At 37.6% G+C, this 18650-nt stretch overlaps 1 protein-coding gene across 3 annotated transcripts in view; it reads right to left on the bottom strand.

Moving 5' to 3' along the window:
• The window catches only part of disp1 (dispatched homolog 1 (Drosophila)), a 62784-nt gene that overhangs the window by 23118 nt on the left and 21016 nt on the right, over nucleotides 1-18650 (bottom strand). The window contains exons 2-3 of one of the 3 annotated variants that reach the window (XM_011491773.4): nucleotides 5374-5433; nucleotides 5206-5294 (exon numbers count right to left, since the gene is read on the bottom strand). The exons of 1 other annotated variant lie outside the window; for it this stretch is intronic. Coding sequence is in view for 1 of the 2 variants with exons in the window: in XM_078942433.1 (XP_078798559.1) it covers nucleotides 886-1011 (126 nt within the window). In the remaining variant the exon portion in view is untranslated. Of the gene's footprint in view, nucleotides 1-885; nucleotides 5079-5205; nucleotides 5295-5373; nucleotides 5434-18650 lie in introns of those variants that run through there. One more of the 3 variants, XM_078942433.1, reaches the window with a different exon arrangement.

The following is an 18650-nucleotide window of genomic DNA, read 5'->3' as shown; positions in this document are numbered from 1 at the left end:
GTGTGCGTAATTTCGCCGCCAAGCTTTTAAAGTAATAAAGAAAAAAAAGCAATGAAATTTCCTTAAAGGGAAGCTATATTTTTATTATTATTATTTTGACCCCCCCCCACTTTTCAATATTATTTAAAAAAAGTAAATTCATATATTTGAGTTTTTGCCCCCAACTTTCATCAACTTTTAAGTTCAAAAGCAAAAACTTTGCTCTTTTAAGAAGTAATAATGGGTACTTTGCTTTCTTTTCATTCGACTCTTGGGAAAGAATGTGCTATTTTAAATCTCTACTCTAGAATCTTTTACAATAACTTTGCAAAAAAGCTAAGCTTTAATCAAAGCAAGCTTTGATTAAAGTTTGCTTTAATGTGTAGTGTAGTCATGAGAAGCCTCAGAATTGCATATTTTTTACTTTTATTCCATTAAAAAGCATTAATTTGTTTAATATTTCAAACAATGCATTTTTCTCCTGATGAAGGACATATATGAAAGAATTTAAGATTAAAAATGCATTTCTGAGTATTTCCTTATTCAAATCACGATAGATCAAGAGCAGATAAAAAACCTGCCCTTTAAAAAGGTTGTGACGCAACACCTGAAATTGGCGGGCCACAAGCTCCCAGCACCGCTCGATTCTGATGCATCCACTTAAAACAAATAGACCCATGTACGTCTTCACTTTCCTCGTCTGAGGACTGCATGCCTAGATAGCTAGAGTGGTTGCCAGAGAAACATTGATTCGGACCGACTGGGACCAATTGCTGCTTACTGATGTCGTCCGGCTCCATATATAGCGACATCCGTACCGCAAAAATAAAAAAAAGGCAACTGAATTGACTTCATCTGGTCAGAGCTGGAAGTAAGTCATTTTTCTATGAGCGATGTCACACTCACCTGGTCCATTTTTCTTGTACAGTCAGTGGGGCTGATGGAGCACGGAACTTTGACCAACTCAGTGTTTTTGGAACATTGTTGGGTTGCACAAAGGGGACTCCAGTCAACGGGCCCATCCAACTTCATTCTTCATTTGCACTTCATTTTGACTTTCATTTGTTCCTACAATCACATCTTTTATTCAGTCAAATGAATTTTTTTGTTCACATTTGGGAATGACTTCCTGTCATGGACACACTCAGCTGCAGTCAGAGTCTTAGAGCAGAAAGCACAGCGTCTTAAACACAGGATGATGTTTCTGTTGGAACCATACTGACCAATTTGGCTCCATTATGCGGCCCATAAGTGATCCCATTTACATAGAAATTACATAAAAATAAAATTTTTAGAATCAAAAACTGGCTTTTCTCCATGTTTAGAACAAATGGTCATAATTGTAAATGCTGTATACGTATGTGGTGCTGTTCTAACTTCATTGAGGCCTAAAGTGCTTTACCCTCAAAAGTCCCCATACACACACATTTAAACACTAATGGTGCTAGTGCGAAGTCGGGGTTCAGTGTCTTGCCTTGCTTCGGCACAGGCAAAGTGGAACCATCCTGAAACTTTCTAATCCGTGATCGACTGCTCTAACTCTACAGAACAGCAGCAACTCAGATTAATGCACAATACCACCCTTACTAAAATATTTTTTTTTACAAATGTAGCATGTTTACCTTTTATTAGAGACAATTTCATTTAACTGTTTAAATCAAAAAGCGTCAATTTACAACAAAGGTTGTCTCAACAAACTACACAAAAAGACAGAAACATCACATCAAGTGAACAGTATGATTCCAATTCAAATTGTAATGGAACCTATGAATGTTAATACTATTGAAATATATACTTTAAAACTAAATCACACTTTTACCAATAGCTGCCCACAATTTTTGTTTAATGATGCTTATTTTTAGTTTTACGAATCAAATAGCCAATCTAGACTTTCTGTAATTTCATCGAGAGACAGTAAAGAGCCTTTAATTATCTGACATCCAACCACATAATCCCTTAAAAAGGCTGTGCCTCATCTTGATGCATCACTTTTCTTTAATTATAGATTACTATTTATTTGCTGCTTTTCTCAGTGTAGTTTAACTGCAGCTTTAGACTTTCTGAGTAGAAAGGCATGTGGGTCTTTTTTGGGTAAATATTCAAGGAAATGTATTCATCTTCAGCATCAAAATCTTCTTGTACAGTTCAAATTTACAAAATATCTACACAGTTTTGGACTTTTGTGTTAATTTTTTGTTGTTTGAAAGAAAACAATGATCATTTGTCATTTCAACAAGTCTCTTAAATGCAAACTTGTTTTATGGTTTAGTAGTTGTTACAATGAGCTTTACAAATCAGGAGAGAAAATCTTTACTGAAGCCCCGCTTTATTTCCACTCCAGCGTTTTAGCCATCATTTGTTTATGTTCAGAAGAAGCCTGTGAGGTTTCTGTGTGAACTCTTTGTGAATACTTGTGTAATCCCAGACGGCACCAGAAATACAAACATGGACTAGAAAAGACACAAAAAGACTCTAGGTGAGCTGCAGTCACACCCAATGGTCTGTTAAGGTGTGTATCTGCTTTCAAGAGTGGAGAAACCTCCCTTGTAAGACTCATTTCCAACTTTATTTCTGGCACCTTTAAACCTGCAACTAATTCTGCAGAGGATTTCTATTCCTCCTTGACCTAAAACTGGTTTGTCTTTTAAAAGCGGGCGATGAATTAAAAAAAAAAAAAGTCTTTTGCTCACAAACAACTGATTCTTCACAGCAGGGGAGGAAGCTTATCTCAGGGAATGCTGGGAAGGCAGAGGGCCATACCTGGTTTTAATTTTAGCTGTCCACCAGGATTAGGACACAGTTCATGTAGAAAGGGTAATCATCTGTAGTCGTCGGGTGGTTGTTCAGTCGGCCCCGAGGCCAGTTAAAGCCATAGTAAGCTCTCTGTAGTTGTCTCCAATAATAATAACCTGGCAGTAATAAGTTGTATAGGAGTTCAATGAAATGTGGTTCACTTCTTTTTTGCCTGAAATGAAAGTTTTGGTTCTCATTAAAGATGACATATTCCTTCTTGTGCTAGCTTTTGCTATTGCTTTGCGGTTATGGTAGATTACATTTATTTTATTATAAATCTAGGAGAGTTCGACTGTTATAAAATAAAACAAATGCATAAACCATCAAGTTCGACATTCTACAATTATTCAAAATCAGTCAAAATGAGAAGTTTAAGGTCCCAGTCCAAACATCTTTTGATCTATTGTAAAAGCGTTCCAAGTGGTCTTTTAAGTAACATTATGCTGATTTTAGCCAAAATCTCAAAAGCTGTGTCAACATAGTTTCTCCAGAGCGGCAGTAGTTCATTAGATATCTGCCTCTGAATATTGGGTGGGATCATTGGTGTAAAGAACCCCCTTCCCGTCAGCCATTACTTAGAGCTCTATTTACGCGCTCTCCTGCTAGCGTACAGCCCCTTACATCCCCAGCCTAACATTACTGGTGCAACAAAAACAGCGAGCAATATAGGAGCTATCGGATGCATCCGAATGGAGCACAGCAGGGAGCTTGTGGCTCGCCCAGCGTATATCACAAATACGATGTTTTGTCAAATGGACTTTTTTTGTGTCTTGGTCCTGATTCACAACAATTTTGATAAAGAAAAACTGCAATTTTATGTTTAATTTTCTCTACATCATCAGAAAAACGACAACATGTTAAAAAAACGAAAAACACTGATTTCATTTGAGTTGGTCTTTAAAAAAATCATTTTTGAAAAGGAGAGTTCAGCTTCAGCCAGCGAGACCTAAGGTCAACCTGCATGATAAATATGGGAGAACATCAAAGGCTACCCTGTACTGAGAAGCATGGAGGGAGCTGAGAAGACAGCCTCAACTCACCAAAGTGACATGTTTAGAAAGTGGAAAAAAAACGGAAGGAGGTAGGAAAGCGAAAGAGCACAGTCTTGTATATGAAAACTAATGTGCAGCAAAACTGTTATCTTTATAAACTGTCTACATTTATAAAGATAACATGTTTAGTAGAGCAGTATGGTCCTCAGACTTCATTTTTTAAGATATCAGACCAGAAAAAAACTGAAACCTAAAACATCTGCATAAAAGATTTAAAGGAAATAAAACTCCAAAAAATATTTCTTTAGTTCAAAGTTAATCCAACGTTTGTCATTTCTAACCACAATAATCACATAACAAAAACCCATTACACAACAACATGACAGATTCAATTAAAAAAGCTAGATAAAAAGTAACTGACTGGATGGGAAACTATGAAGAACAATACTCATAAAGGCACTCAGACTTCCCACACAGGCTTCATTGGTTTTTCAGAAACCGAATCCCCATCACCACCTGAGCTGTGAAGATGGACGTATCCCACTTGATTAACCTTCTGTCACACAAGAACTTTAGAGGACTGAGAAATGACAGAGGGAGAATTGTTAAATGAATTATGATATAATAATTTATAACCCTGGTGACATTTTTTGATTTAAGTCCTATTTTTATAACTACATAAATAAATACATGACTTAAATTAATATCAAAACCATAAATTATGTCTTATATATTCTGCACTTTAATTTTCTTCTGAACACAGAGATTCTACTTTCTTGTTTTTGTAGACAATTTCTCGTGTAATGACATTTAGCATGAGGAGACTTTCCAAAGCTGTGGGTGAAAACGTATCTGCAGCTTTTTTTTAAACACCCATTCCAATCATGATTTGATCTATTTTAAAACAGTCCTCAGTAATTTCTTCTTTATGATTATGCAGTTTTTAGACAAAATGTAATTACCTGAGTCGTTTTCTAGGACATAGTTTCTGCAGAGCGGCAGTAGTTCATCAGAAATTTACCACTAAGTTGTGGGCAGGACTGTTGCCCCCACTTCTCGTCAGCCTTCTGTTTACATGCTCTCCCGCTAGCTTACAGCCCATCTCCACCCCCCCTTAACATTACCGCTGCAACAATACTGGTGAGCAACACTGGAGCTATCCGGCAGTACAGATGCTGGCTCGGACGACGAAAACAGAGGCGTACAGCAGCAGGGCAGCATCCCCCAGCACATTTTCCACGTCTTTTTAAAAAGCATATTTCTCCTGCTTCTGATTGTCAACGATTTGAATAATTTTTTTTTTTTAAACTCAGAAATGCAATTTTAAGCTTTATTTTTTATATATACTACCTCTATCATGAGAAAAATGCCACAAGCACATGTTTAAAACACAGTTTTCATTAGAATGGGTCTTTAAGCTGCTAAAACTAATCTTCTGTACCTCTGGAGGAGACAGCAAATCACTCGGGTGTCCAGACTCCCGTCAGTCCAGCACTTGGTTCTTTATTAGCAATGCTCATCTCACAGAGGCTAAAAAAAATGTCAGAATTGCAGATATTTTTAAAACAGTCAACATATACCTAAAAACATCCACTTATGATTCATTTACCTGATATAAATCCAGGTGAGTCCACCGTGAGTCCACCTCCTTAACAGTTTCTGCAACAGACTGGACAAGACAAATAACTGGTGATGTATGGAGTCAAAAGCTTTTTTTCTATTGTATATGTTACTTTCAAAGGTTGGATTAGCAGAGGATTTGTTAGTAACTGATAAAGAGGACTTCTGGTTAGTGAAGGCCTTAATATTTAGCTCATTTGTACATGAAGTTGTTTACAGACGTCACTCTATGATCAAACACATCAGATTTAGAATCATCAGGTTTGGTCGAAGCATACAAATGCCAATACTGGCCAGGTGCACAAATAAGCTAACATGTAGAAATCAGAAACAGATGCCTGCTGTCTCACTCCTGTTGCTTTAGGGTATTAAAATATGCACACTCCCAGCTCAAAGCTCAGCTCAGCCTTCTAATTATGGCTGTTTTTCTTCAGGATTTCACACAGTGTTAGAGGATTTGGAGCAGCTTTTGTCCTGCTTTAATACAAATCACCCCCATCCTTTACTCCACTTGTCTTCACCTCTCCCACTTCCCTTTTTTTCCCCCCAAGTGCCACAGCAACTTCCTTGTCTGGGAGGAGAAACTGTTCAATCAATGCACTCCTTTTTGGAGAAGGAGATGAGTGGGGATGTTAAGGGTGGGACACAAATAAGCGAGAAGAGTAAAAAGAGGTGAGGGGACAGCAGAAGGAGAAAAGGCCGAAAAATTAGGAGTATTTCCAAACAAATTTATCTGTGTATTTGAGAAGCTTGCTGCTGCTGTTTGAGTAACTGTGCATCATTTTAAATAGGAAACAAATCATTTCTAGGTTGTAAAATTGGTTTAATGCAGATCGGAAAAGAGAAAACAATGACATGAAAGGGGGAAAAGGGGAGAAAACAATTTGCACCAAAGTCTGGTGCTCGAGGAATTTGGTAGACACATGGCGGTGAGCGTAAATCAGTGGAAGAGAGTCCCACTTCAGAAGGAGTGGAGTTTGTTCTCCAGGGGTGAAAGTTCCTTTGAGGTTGGAAAACGAGGCATCCCCCTCTGGGGGACAGGGCTGGGTTATGCTCCTACAAAACATTTGTCTGTCTGTCAGTTGAATTATACAAATACAAAGACGGACAAATTTGCAGAAACAGCAAAGCATTGGTTTGTAGGGAGCGTGTAAATGTTTGTGCAGAAGCAGATCTGTTTCTTTTATATTGTTGGATAGACAGTAATTGGAAACTGCACTTTCAAAACCCACAACTACCTGTACCTGTTTACGATTAGTTTTGATGAGATATCTGACATTTAATCCATTACAATTAAGTTTTTTACATGCTCATCTTAAATGCCAAGCTCCCAGTGCATTGTCTGTGACATGCATCTGCCTGCAGCAGAATAATTGTTTTTTTTTTAAATATATTTGGACATAATCCAGCAAGAAGGAAATAAACTCTTCAATTTTATTTTTATTTTATTTAAAAAGATGTTTTTGCAAATGTTCCTTCGAGTTTTTTGCAGCAAAAAACTAAAGACAAGAAAAAACAAGAGTAAACGCACAACTTTAAAAAGGGAAATTCTCTGTAAAACTTTCAAACACTGCTATTTACGGCAGAAATACTCATTTTTTAAAGGGAACTTATGATTTTCCTTTTTATTTCCGCTAAATACAGTGCTCCCTCTATATCACAGTTCACCTTTTGCAGTCTCACTGTTTCATGATTTCTTTAAAATACTTTTGCATACTTTTTTATCTTTTATTTTTAACAGTGCACTGTGTTCTGGGTCTGATTGGCTGTAGAGCCATGTCAATTAATCGCCTCTGTGCCACCTCTGCTGTGCAGAATGCGTTCAGTTTGTTAAATCTACAAAAATCTTTGACCTCGGTCAGCTCTTTGTTTTTCATTAAACAAGACTGGATTTGTTTTTCTACGAAAGGTTGAACTTTGAGAGGTTAAACAAGAGAAAATTGTTAAAGTGTGTAAAAAAAAGGTGTATAAAGTGTGCAGTGAGGGGTTTTACAGTCTTAAAACATCTGTAGTCTTACTTTGCGGATTTAACCTACCATGAGTTATTTTTTTTAAGTAACCCCTGCCATAAAAAAGGTAACAGTGCATTATATATTTACGTTATGACAAAAGAACACAATCTAAATGGCCTTGTTTTCTTTTTAGCACTTTTTCCCCATGAGAACTTGCCAATTCGCAATATTACAAAATTTTAGACTGTGATACATTTAGTAAACCACAGGGGGCGCCACAGCAGCATGCAGCAAAAGTGTTTTTTCTCCGTTCTCACTTTGTGAAATTCTTACAAGCGTCTACTGTGCTGCTTGGAAGCAACAATATAACTTCTTGAATTGATTAGTCAATTTGGTGTGTATTAGGTTGAGAAGGAAGACAAGTTTGTCAATAACGTCTTTACACCAGACAGCAGTGGATGCAGTTTACTCTTCTAGGACCACAACACGATTGTGGAGGTTTTGCTCATTCATTGCTCATTTATTTATCAATTTTTTTTTTATAAAGGACAGTTAAAATGAACAATCTTAGTAGGAACCTGAATTTAGTTTAAATCACAAAGTGCAGAAGAGTACTTCAAAGGGCCACAAATCTGTGTAGGATTATATTGGTTTGGAAATTATAGAGCATACATTTTATATTAAAATATGGCATGTGTGGAGGGGGCTATAAATGTTTTTCATTTTACTACAGTTCCACATGATAGAGTCATATACAAACTGGGAAGCCAGTTGGTCCCACATTTGGACAGGTACCCATATAAAAACAGGACAACCAACAAAATACTGTTGTCGATATCTTGATGACTAAGATTACAAACTGTAAAACGGCTCTTTATGACCTTTTAAAACCTCTTTGTAGTAGTACCTCAGCAAAATACTTTAGTTAAAACACTATTAAATTTTAGATTTAAATCTAAACATTGTGAAAAAATACATTAAATCTAAATGTGTGCCCTTTTAGCAACTTTGAAGGGTTACAATAAAGATACACATATATGCACAAATTATTCATAAATGAAATAGTAATATAAACTCACATGAAGTGACATAATTTAACACTGGTAAAAGCTGCCGCTAAAAACAGAAAAACTACATCCATGTGTCAAATATCTGCGGGAGCCTTTTGAGGGCATGGCCCTGGATGGCCATGTGAACGATAAAGACAAAAATAGGACATTTTCTGTGTGGTTGAGAATCCTGGAGGTGTGAAAAAACACACTTCTGTTGTAAAAACTCCCTGCAAATAGGAGATCGGAGTAATGGATGACATGAGAGGGAGTCAGGGAGCAGAAAGATGGATGGAACATATGATCAAACACAATGAAAAGAAGGAGAAGAACAGGAGTTGTTTCTTTCTGAAAGATTCTTTTGCTAAGTAAAAATAAAGGGACAGCCAATTTTTGAAAATCTATTTTTGGAAGTGCTTGAAAAATGAGATTGCATTTGCCAGATGTTCCAAGACTGTTAGCCTTTCAAACAAGCAATTAAATTAGGTTGTGCAATCCCCGTGAAAAGAATATTAAAAACATTTCCGGGCACCCTCAGACACGGAGCTGCACAGAGGACACTTTTATGGCCTTGTCCTCTCCCAACGATGGGCAGAATGCCCTGCTGTGAGAACACCGGCCTTGGCAAATCACCATGGGACTCGACCCAGCGGCGCTGGTGCCAAGGCAAACACAGTGACGCCATCCTGTGTCGTCCCTCGAAAGGACAAGTGGGCTCTTTGAGGTCTGAAGGGTCTGAGCTGCCTGGCTTCGTACTGAGGTCCACCGTGAACTTAGAAAACGCAAAATCTGAAACTCTATTCTTCTTCACGTTTAGCAAAGCACTGGGTTTAGGACGGAGAACAGAACAGTGACTTTGCAACAGTAAAAACATAAAAGGGGCAAAGTACTAAAAAAGATCATGTAAACGTCTGTTCAAGCAATCTTGTTTATTTGCTTTAAGTATGAATACCTGTATTTCCACAATAAAACATTGTGCCATTTATTTTCCCCATTCCCTATATGCATGCACATTTCAGTGTATGTGCAGGAAAAAGAGACAGGTCATCTCGATTCTGAGGGTGGTGAGCTCAGGCCATCGAGGGCCCCTGGAGAAAAGCGTGTGGCAAAGAGATGGGAGGGGCCTCCACAGATGTTTTTGCTTCACCTCCTCTCACACAAACAGCCGCTCGCGTTTGGCATGTCCTATTCTGCGTGTTGGGCTTCTTAAGCAATAGATAGATAAAACCCAGAAGAACAGCAAAAGTAAAACTAGATAAAGAATCAGTTAATATGACATGAAACCCTTAGATTTTAACCTTCATTGTGTGGGTTCCTGGGCAAGACCCTTTGTACTACTGTCTAACTATGTAGCCACAAGGCAGCCAAAGTCTGGGTCTCCTTGTGCCAGTCCCCAGCACAGATAAAATACAGGGTTGTGTCAGGAAGGGCATCCGGCATAAAAATCTCTGTCAAACCACCTGTGCAAATCGGTGAAAGCTGATTCGTTGTGGGGACCCCTGATGGGATACGCCGAAAGGTTAACAACAAGAAGAATTTGAACCATGTAAATCAAACAAACAACCTGGTCCAACTGGACACAACAATTGCTCTGTACACGTGTGTTAAGTAACAGTGGGAATGCCATTGTTACTAATTTATTTATCGACATATACACAATATAATAGTCTATATATGGAATAGATTGATCTAACAACAACTTTAGAGATAATACTTAGGGGCCACAACTAAAAGTACCAATTGTCAAATGAAAAAAGTTGATTACGGTAGCTTTATTTAGAAAGAAATTTTAAATTGGATTTAGTCTTTTCTTGTTATGTTTCCAAATATCGCCAGTCATATTGGACATGAGAACATGACATGTTTGGAAAAAAAGGACATTTAACTCAAGCCGATGGTGCTCCTCTTCTTCAGGACAACTGAAGGTTGCTGTCCAGGCATAATGGATATGAAATCGGTTAGGGGGAGAAGCAAATGCAAATCTAGTCTTACAGCGAAAGTCTATTGCAAGGATGGAATACAAAACAGTCTTTAAAGCATTAGAGACTCATAAGCAAAGTGCTTTGTTCTAATAAGTGCAAAAAAAAATCTGGATGAAAAACAGGGAGTTCAAATATGACTGAAAGAAAGAAAAACCCAATAACTCCTTGTAATTTTCAAAATAAGATGGTTTTTAATTCATTTTTAGTGTGTGTCTGGATCCCACGAACAGTTGTGTTGAATGATGGGTGCAAACGTGTGTTCTTTGTCTGAGCAAGTGTGTTTGGATCAACTGTAAGTGTCAGCTCAGGTGCTGGGCGTCCATTTGAGGACCAGCAGAGTGTAATAGAGACGCGGTGGGAAAGCAGCAGGTCTGACACCAGCGGGCTCCATGATAAATGCGCGCTTTGACAAATGGACCCTAGAAATAAGCCCATATACGCCCGACTGCCTCCTTCCTGCACAAGCTGTGTTTTATCTAAGGGCAGATGTAAGCAGTCAAAGAGGGTTAGATGGAGGGGAAAAGAAGGTAGAGAGGAGCAATGTACAACAACCTTCTGATGCTAAAAAGATAAACAAACTGAAACAATAGCGGTGATAGTTAACGTCACACATCTGACCCTTCTGCATCCACTGAGCCTCGACAGCCAAAAACAAACCCTACATCAAAAGGAAAGCGATACAGTATCACAAAGAGCCTACAGGTGTCTGTTAATGCGTGGAGACACATTTTCAAGGCTGTGCGGGTATGCACAGGTGTGTGCGTTTATGTGCGTGACATCCCCCAGCCCCATGCTGTCACATGCAGAGCAGACATGAGCCGTGGACGCATGAGGGCATGTTTTTCTCTGCCGGGCATGTAGATGCACACCTATTGAACGCAGACACTGTCTGCCGTTCGGCCCTCCTTCTTTTCCATGCGAGAAAACAAGCTGTTATTGTTATGAGTCAAATGGTTCGTGCAGGTTTTTGGCACCGGAAAGCAGGGAGGCAGAGAGAAACCGTAATGCCTAAAACATGAAAATGAGTGGAAAGTTGTCCCGCTCCTTTAACCTGCATGGAATTTATTAGTTACCTCTATATGTCAATAAATATACATAAACAGTGTAAAAATTGTTGAACAAGCAAACGTTGGGGAAAAAGTACATCTCCCCCTCCCTGTAAATGCCGGGGACTCAGGCTTTGGCTTGGCGTTAATCTCAGCATCATTAAAATGAGGGGGAAATTACCGATGACAGCCTTATGTAATTACATCATGTTTTGGGTCAGTGGGCCCCAAAAGTCATAATGATGGGAATACATGAGGTACCTCACTTCTATTGCGGCCTAGGGAACAACAGTGATCACATCTCTGTGAAGTCTCCCATTGGGTGTAAAGCTGAACTCCAAATGGGGCTTGGGAAAAACAGGTCTGGTGTTGTGGCTGCAATTTTCCACTTCAACCAACAGTGACTGCAGTGGGTTTGTGCTCTACAGGAAATATACAGAAACATTGCCAACATATACTTGTGATCAATAAATTATTTCCACACTGGAAACAGAAAAAAAACATATTACGTTTTCTGGTCAAGACTGCCGCGTCTGCTGTCTGAGTGCCAAACCTCTTCCTATTGATGTCTTTCACATTAGCCCCACTAAAGTTTCTTTTGGGAAGCAGCAGTCATTTTACACAAACGTACACAGTGATAGCAGGTTTCCACTGTTTCTAAAACCTTTAACCTTTTAACTTTATAGCCTTCATATTCATGCATGTCAAACCAATCGATTTTAGATGTTTTGTTTTTTCTGTTTTGGATCGCACATTTGCAAATAAAGTTCTACATTTCAATGAATTAGCAGTTGTTTTATAATCTAGAAACATCCAGAACCAACTGCTGCTGCTGCTACCGTTGAATTGTCCAATAAACTATCGCTACCTGTGTCCTTATCTTATGGTTCTACATATAAGTTCTGTTATTGCTAAGTGAGGAATAAACCCGCAGGGGCCCTTTGACACTTAGGTTCTGGGACCTTTTAGAATATTAACGCACTTTTTTCTTCTTAATTTTCAAAATATATAAACACAAATAAAGAAAACTATGCGAGCAAGAACAAACTGGCTAAATAGTGATATTTGTTTTATTCTACGAATTACAAACTTTTAACTTTTAAGAAACCTCAAATACTTCCTTGAAAAAAATGTTAAGATCAAAGTTTCATCCTGATCCTTTATTTTGATGTTTTGTTGTTTAATTTATGAGGAGCAGTGTCTTTAAGGTGGATGCATATTACATTCATTCTGTTTTGAAGCTACACCAAAAGGTTTTAATACTAAAGCAAACTAATGAAAAAAATTCATTCACATATCATTTTTGTCTTACTTTGAATCTCCAGCATAAGTCTTTACTCTCTAAACTCTCAAATACATGGCTTTCATAAGTTTTTTTTTTAATTAAATGTTAAAAATATGGTTTGATCTCATTAAAAAAGCTCAGAAAAAAGCTTTCAAAAGCTGCAGAGCTCCATTACAAAACCAACGTTTTCCTTTCTAGACATTTCCCACGATTTGGATGATTCTGGATTTATTTTTGATATTTTACTGATGATATTTTGATTTTGGTGAGAGCACTATTTGATACCAAAGTGAGCGGGAAGTTTGCTAGTTCTATTGAAGTTCTCATGCAGCTAAAGTGCAGAGACAACTGCTTCTAAGCGCAGTGGAGCAAACATAGGAGAAACTGTCTGTTGGTCCTGCTGATTAGAGATCTACCTAATGGTCTGATAGAAGAGGGTAAATACATACATACATACTCCACCAAACTTGACAATAAAATAATCTGTAGTCAAGTAAATTGGTGATTATCATGACAAAACAACTTTACAGTGTTAACTAATTTGCTCAGATGAGATTTATTCAAACAAATTAAGTTGGGAGTTTTGAAAATAATAAACATTGCATTGATAAATGATTAAAAACTAATTTCAAAAAGCTTTAAAATACCGTCAACTATACCATGACAATTGTTCTAATTGCTGAGATGAGGTGCCGTATTGCTACTGGATGACACATTGACTTGTTTGGTGGTAGGGCTTTGCATTTTTCCAATTATTTTCCTTTTCTTTCATGCAGATGGAATGATGAAATACGACAAGGCAGCTAAGAAGCATTCATAAGAACTTCAAAGCATGCAGCACAAAGATGTGAAAGATTCAGAGAAAACACTCAGGAGGACTGATCATTTATAGGAAATGTACAAAGCATAGTTTTTTCCCCTTTCAGTGTGGCTAGTTGGAATTTGCTTCAAAAACACTTTTAGTTTAGGATGTCAGATTTTATTGCCTTTTTTGGGAGCCCAGTTTTGGTCCCTCTGAGGTGCAGATTGACGCCAGACAACGTCAGCATGAACAAATGTCTGAAGGGAGTTGGTGTGAAAAAGACATCCACATTTGAGCAACAATCAGCTCTTACACAGAGGTCCCATGAAGGGCAACAATAGACGTTTCAGGTAAATGTCTTGCTTTTGAAAAAGAGTAGGAACGACCACACTCTTTGTGTGCAGTGGAACAGGTAGTTTTTAATTTTTCTTGGCATCCTACAAAGTAGTAGATTCTAGTGTTCTTCAAAGTCAGCCAAACGTTGAGAAAACCCACTCCTGAAGTGCTAAAAACATGTTCAAGAAAAACCCCTTGCCAACAATACCACACCTTACTACAGGAAACTTCAACCACTCTACCACTAAGCTATTACCCAAAGTTCAAGTGAAAATATGGAAACATTTCAATATTCATACAACCAAAGCTCCCAAGGAGTGTTTTAAAGGCAACTAAGTGGAAAAAGTGGTAGGGCAGGGGGCACAGGTTTAGCATAATCAAGGTTTCTACAATCAGTTTTACAACTTTTTAAAGTCCCACTCAGATCATCTTTTGATCTATTGTAAAAGTGTTCTGAGGGCTTTTAATTATGATGATGCTGTTTGTAATCCAAAAACCTGTGTTGTTTTCTAGGACATAGTTTCTGCAGAGCGACAGTAGCTCATCAAAAACTCACATCTGAGTTGTGGGCCGGTACTGTTGCCGCAGAAATAAACCTCTGCTCATATCCCTTTTTTCACAGTTTTAGGCTTGAATTATTTTGTATACGTCCTCCACCATGAGAAAAATGCTACAAGAACATGTTCAAAAATAAAACCCAAACAAATACCATTGGAGTGGGTCATTTAGTAATACATCCTTTGAGTAGTATTTTATGCTGCAATGTTGACTGCTGAGTGAAAATAGCCTTAAAATCCATTCACTAAAACAATACTGCTTATTTCTGAAGCCTGACTAAACATCTAGACTTAAAATAAACTTCAGATAAAATACATTTTCTACATAATGAACAATATTTCCTCAACTCACCTGAACAGTTTATAATGTCGATTCAAGCGTTGCAACAATTTGATGAATGTAATTTCCCCAAGAGGAGGAGGCCCTGCTGGGGCTCCAGTCAGAGCATTTCTCCCCCAAGCTGGGCATTGTTATGGGGGACCAATAAATATTTACTCTTCCCAGCTTGGAAGGGAAATGAGTGGGAGGGCAGAAAGAGCCATTGTGACAGAGAGGTCAGAGACGCTGACAAGACAGCAGGGTCCTTCCTTCCCTACTGATACCCACAGCCCCAATACGCGAAAAAAGTCCAGCCCAAGCTCAGTGTTGGTTTGGGCTGAGGTGATGGCAAGTGTGGATGATCAAGAATGTGGATCACGGCAAAAACACGTGGAAAAAACCCATTATTATCAGAGTCCCCATGAAGGAAGACGCAGCCTTGGAGCAAAAGGAAAGTGGAGAATATCTCTCTTTAGTTGTAGTTTACATGAGAAACCACCAATGGAACTCACAAGACGATCAGCAAAGAGGATCAGACAATGCTGAGTAAGAGAAAGAAGCTCTGGTTTTATGAATACACGTCCCTCCAGGCTTGATCTTCCCCTTTGACCATTGTTTAACCAAAGAAACCTGATAGCCAGCTAACTGAAGCAGAATAAAAAGGCCTTTCATCCTTGTAGTCAAACACAGTGCAGCCAAATACATCAAAATAAGCGACAATTTATTCAAATTCCATACAGAACTGGGGGGAAAAATGGTTATTGCTAAAAGTTTTATTAGAAATCCATAAAGAAAGTTAAAATATTTACCTGGCGTCTGTCTTGCTTTTCATTTAAAATAAATATCCCCAAAACTTAATCAGATTGAACAAATTTAACCAATTTATGGTAATGTTAAAACCTGCAACAAATTATTGGCTTAAATGTCTTACACTTATTTTTTCTGCAAGTATACCAAAGAACTCGCCTTAACTTGTTAAATGACCCACTCTGGTCATCTTCTGGTCTATTTTAAAAGCGTTCCCAGTAGTCTTTCAATTATAAATTTGCTCTGTTTAGTCAAAATGAAATAAAAAACGGTGTTGTTTATTAGGACATGAATATAGTTTCTGCAAAGCAACACATTCACAACAATTTGAAAATAAGAAATACTCAGAAATGCAATTTTAAGATTAATTTTGCTTATATGTGTCTTCCTTTATATGAAAAATGCAACATGAACGTGTTAAAAACATGTAGTCATCAGAATGGGTCTTTAAGGACTAAACTTACCTGTGTCTGTCTTTTAAGTCTTAAACTATTTCTACCATCCAATAACCACCACATGTAGTCATAAAAACAATGGGAAAAAATTATAAATCACATGTTGCTGCTCGTGTGCAAACTGAATTTTAAATCTGGCAAAGAACAGACTACTACATAGATCTTTCTGGATGTAGATTACAGGGCTATTAGATACAGACATCCTCAAAACATTCATTAAGTTAATAAAGCTGGCTGGATCACCCGAGGCTCTGGGTAATAAAGCTACAGTCATTTACAACTCGCCATGATCAAAGTGAAAAAAAAAATCTGGTTTGCGTGCACTAGCTGAAGAAGGGACAATGAACTCTACCAGGATTGGCCCCAATGTACAGTCATCTGAGTAATGAAGAGTTTCCATGCACAAGACGGTCAACACAGCTGCTATTCTATGACAACAAGGAACGGGTTACTCATAGATTTATTTGAACCAGCATTCGTTATGAGAAACCAAGGTAAATGTGTTTTCCCAGTGATGTCTTCAACATTTGAATGTACCATTTAGGCGATCATGTTCTTAGCAGTTGGAACCATCTGCTTGAGAATTTGGGAAAATATTGATTATAAATGGGAACTATCCAAAACAACAGCGCAGCCACTCGTGGGCCCCCCCTTACTACCTCCCTCGTGTACTGTGTGACGTGTGAATATGTGCTACTGTGTTTAAACGGTGTAGTTTTTTCTTGTATCTACACATTGTAACAAACAGTGTTGAGATACGACTTTTTTTGTCACCAATGACCCAGACCCTCCCCATTGGTAACCCATCTACACCCATCCTAGTAAGGCAGCGCAGTTATTGCTGCAGCCTCAGTCAACTCTGAACTGTATATGTGTATCTGTTGTATGTCTGATCTTGTTCAGGTTGTACTGGAAGGTAATTTCGTATGTCGGTGTAAAAGCTGTGCATATGACAATAAATGAATTCTGATTCTGATAATAACCAAATAATGGAAAACAATACCTGAATTTGACAGCATCTATCAGGCAAATGAGACAAAGTGGTTTAGATCAGTACAAGCCCCCTAAGGAGGTCTAAAGTTGTCAAAATGTGATGTTGATTAACCATTTAAGACCGGAGCTTCAGCCTTGCGTTGATTTGCATCACTTTACAGTAGTGTTTACACCCTCAACTTAAATCAGCAGATTCTGTTGCAGGGACAAGCCGCCTTTCTCCACATCAAAATCAGCTGATTTACACTGATCACGTTAACAATATGTCAGAGACCGTATTATTTAGGTACCATCAGTGACAGCTCCTGTGTTAAAGGGTTACATTGATGTTTTTTTTAGGCTTTCATTCATTAAATAAGTTATTTTCTTTATTTTTTTTTAACTCAGACATAATTTTTTTTAACTTTATTTAAAAATGTTTCACTTGAGTTTGTTTCCTTTTCATTCATATATTGTATAAGTTCATCTGAACTCTGGTGGGAACCAAGCAAGTTAAGTGGAAACGAGGATCTGGATTGAATGCATATGGACTTTTCAGAGGTCAAAAGCATAAATAGGAGAGTACAATAAGATTGTGTGAGAATAAACCCACAGAGCAAATCCAAATAAGTGGAAATTATGAGAAAGTTGGAAAACTTTTAGTTAGTAAAAGCAGTGTAATAAAAAGATGAAGGCCTCCCATCAATTAATAATAGTCAGAAGATTAAGTAATTTTAATGCTTTTTTTTCCTGGTCAGATATCTTTTGAGCGATTCAGTCCCCAGCCTGCTGTAAATGAATGACCGTTCTTAGATATGTCTGTGAAAATTCTCATTTATGTAGGCGACACTGGTTGAAGTTGAAGTCATGACATCTAGACTTTAAGTCCTATTTCTAGATGATTTGGTCTGCTCAGCTTGCACTGAAACCAAACAAAGTTGTGATATTTTGCAGCATCCCTGTCTATGTGAATTACATTCATCAAACTATCTTATTTGTCCCTTTTTAATGGTATGCGTACAGGCACAAGGGCATATCCATTCAATGGCTAGGTCAATTTCAATTTGGCTGGTAAAACTAAAAGCTTACTGGACAAGCTGACAGACAAACATAACCTTGTGTTATTATTGGATGGAGCAATATCACTACATTTCCCATGAACATCTCACTTTGTTGTTTCATTTATTTTTCTGACCGTGGGCTGACATTAGTTAAGTCACGATGAGGGGGCGAGGGCTCTTTAAGAACACATTATGGCAAAAACATTTAAAAAGGTGTTGCTGTGGTAGAAATGTTAACGATAAAAGCAGGAGTTATAAGTCAATGACAACAATGAAAAAATAAAAAACAGCCAAATTTACTTTGATATTATTTTTGATAGAAAGGAACACACAAACACAACGCCATTTTAAAAAGGTAAAGTTTTTTTTATCACTGTTTTATTACAATTAAAGTTACTCATTTCCATGATTGAAAAAGGAATTTTTAGAAATATGTAATTTATTTGTTTATTTTTTTACAAGGTAAATAAATACAATTAAAAGAAACTTGTCCAAATTAGTCAAGACTATAATGTAAACTATGTGTAGTTTGACTCAAGACAAATAAGTAGTGGAAATACAGATAACATAGAAATTACTGGCCAAGAGTACATTTAGAGGACAGTCTGTGACTACACAACATAATAAATATTTGCCATTATTG

Source organism: Oryzias latipes, chromosome 24 (genome assembly GCF_053564925.1).
Source record: "Oryzias latipes strain Hd-rR chromosome 24, Olatipes_Hd-rR_3.1".
NCBI lineage: Eukaryota > Metazoa > Chordata > Actinopteri > Beloniformes > Adrianichthyidae > Oryzias > Oryzias latipes.
This window is presented reverse-complemented; position numbering and strand designations above follow the sequence as displayed.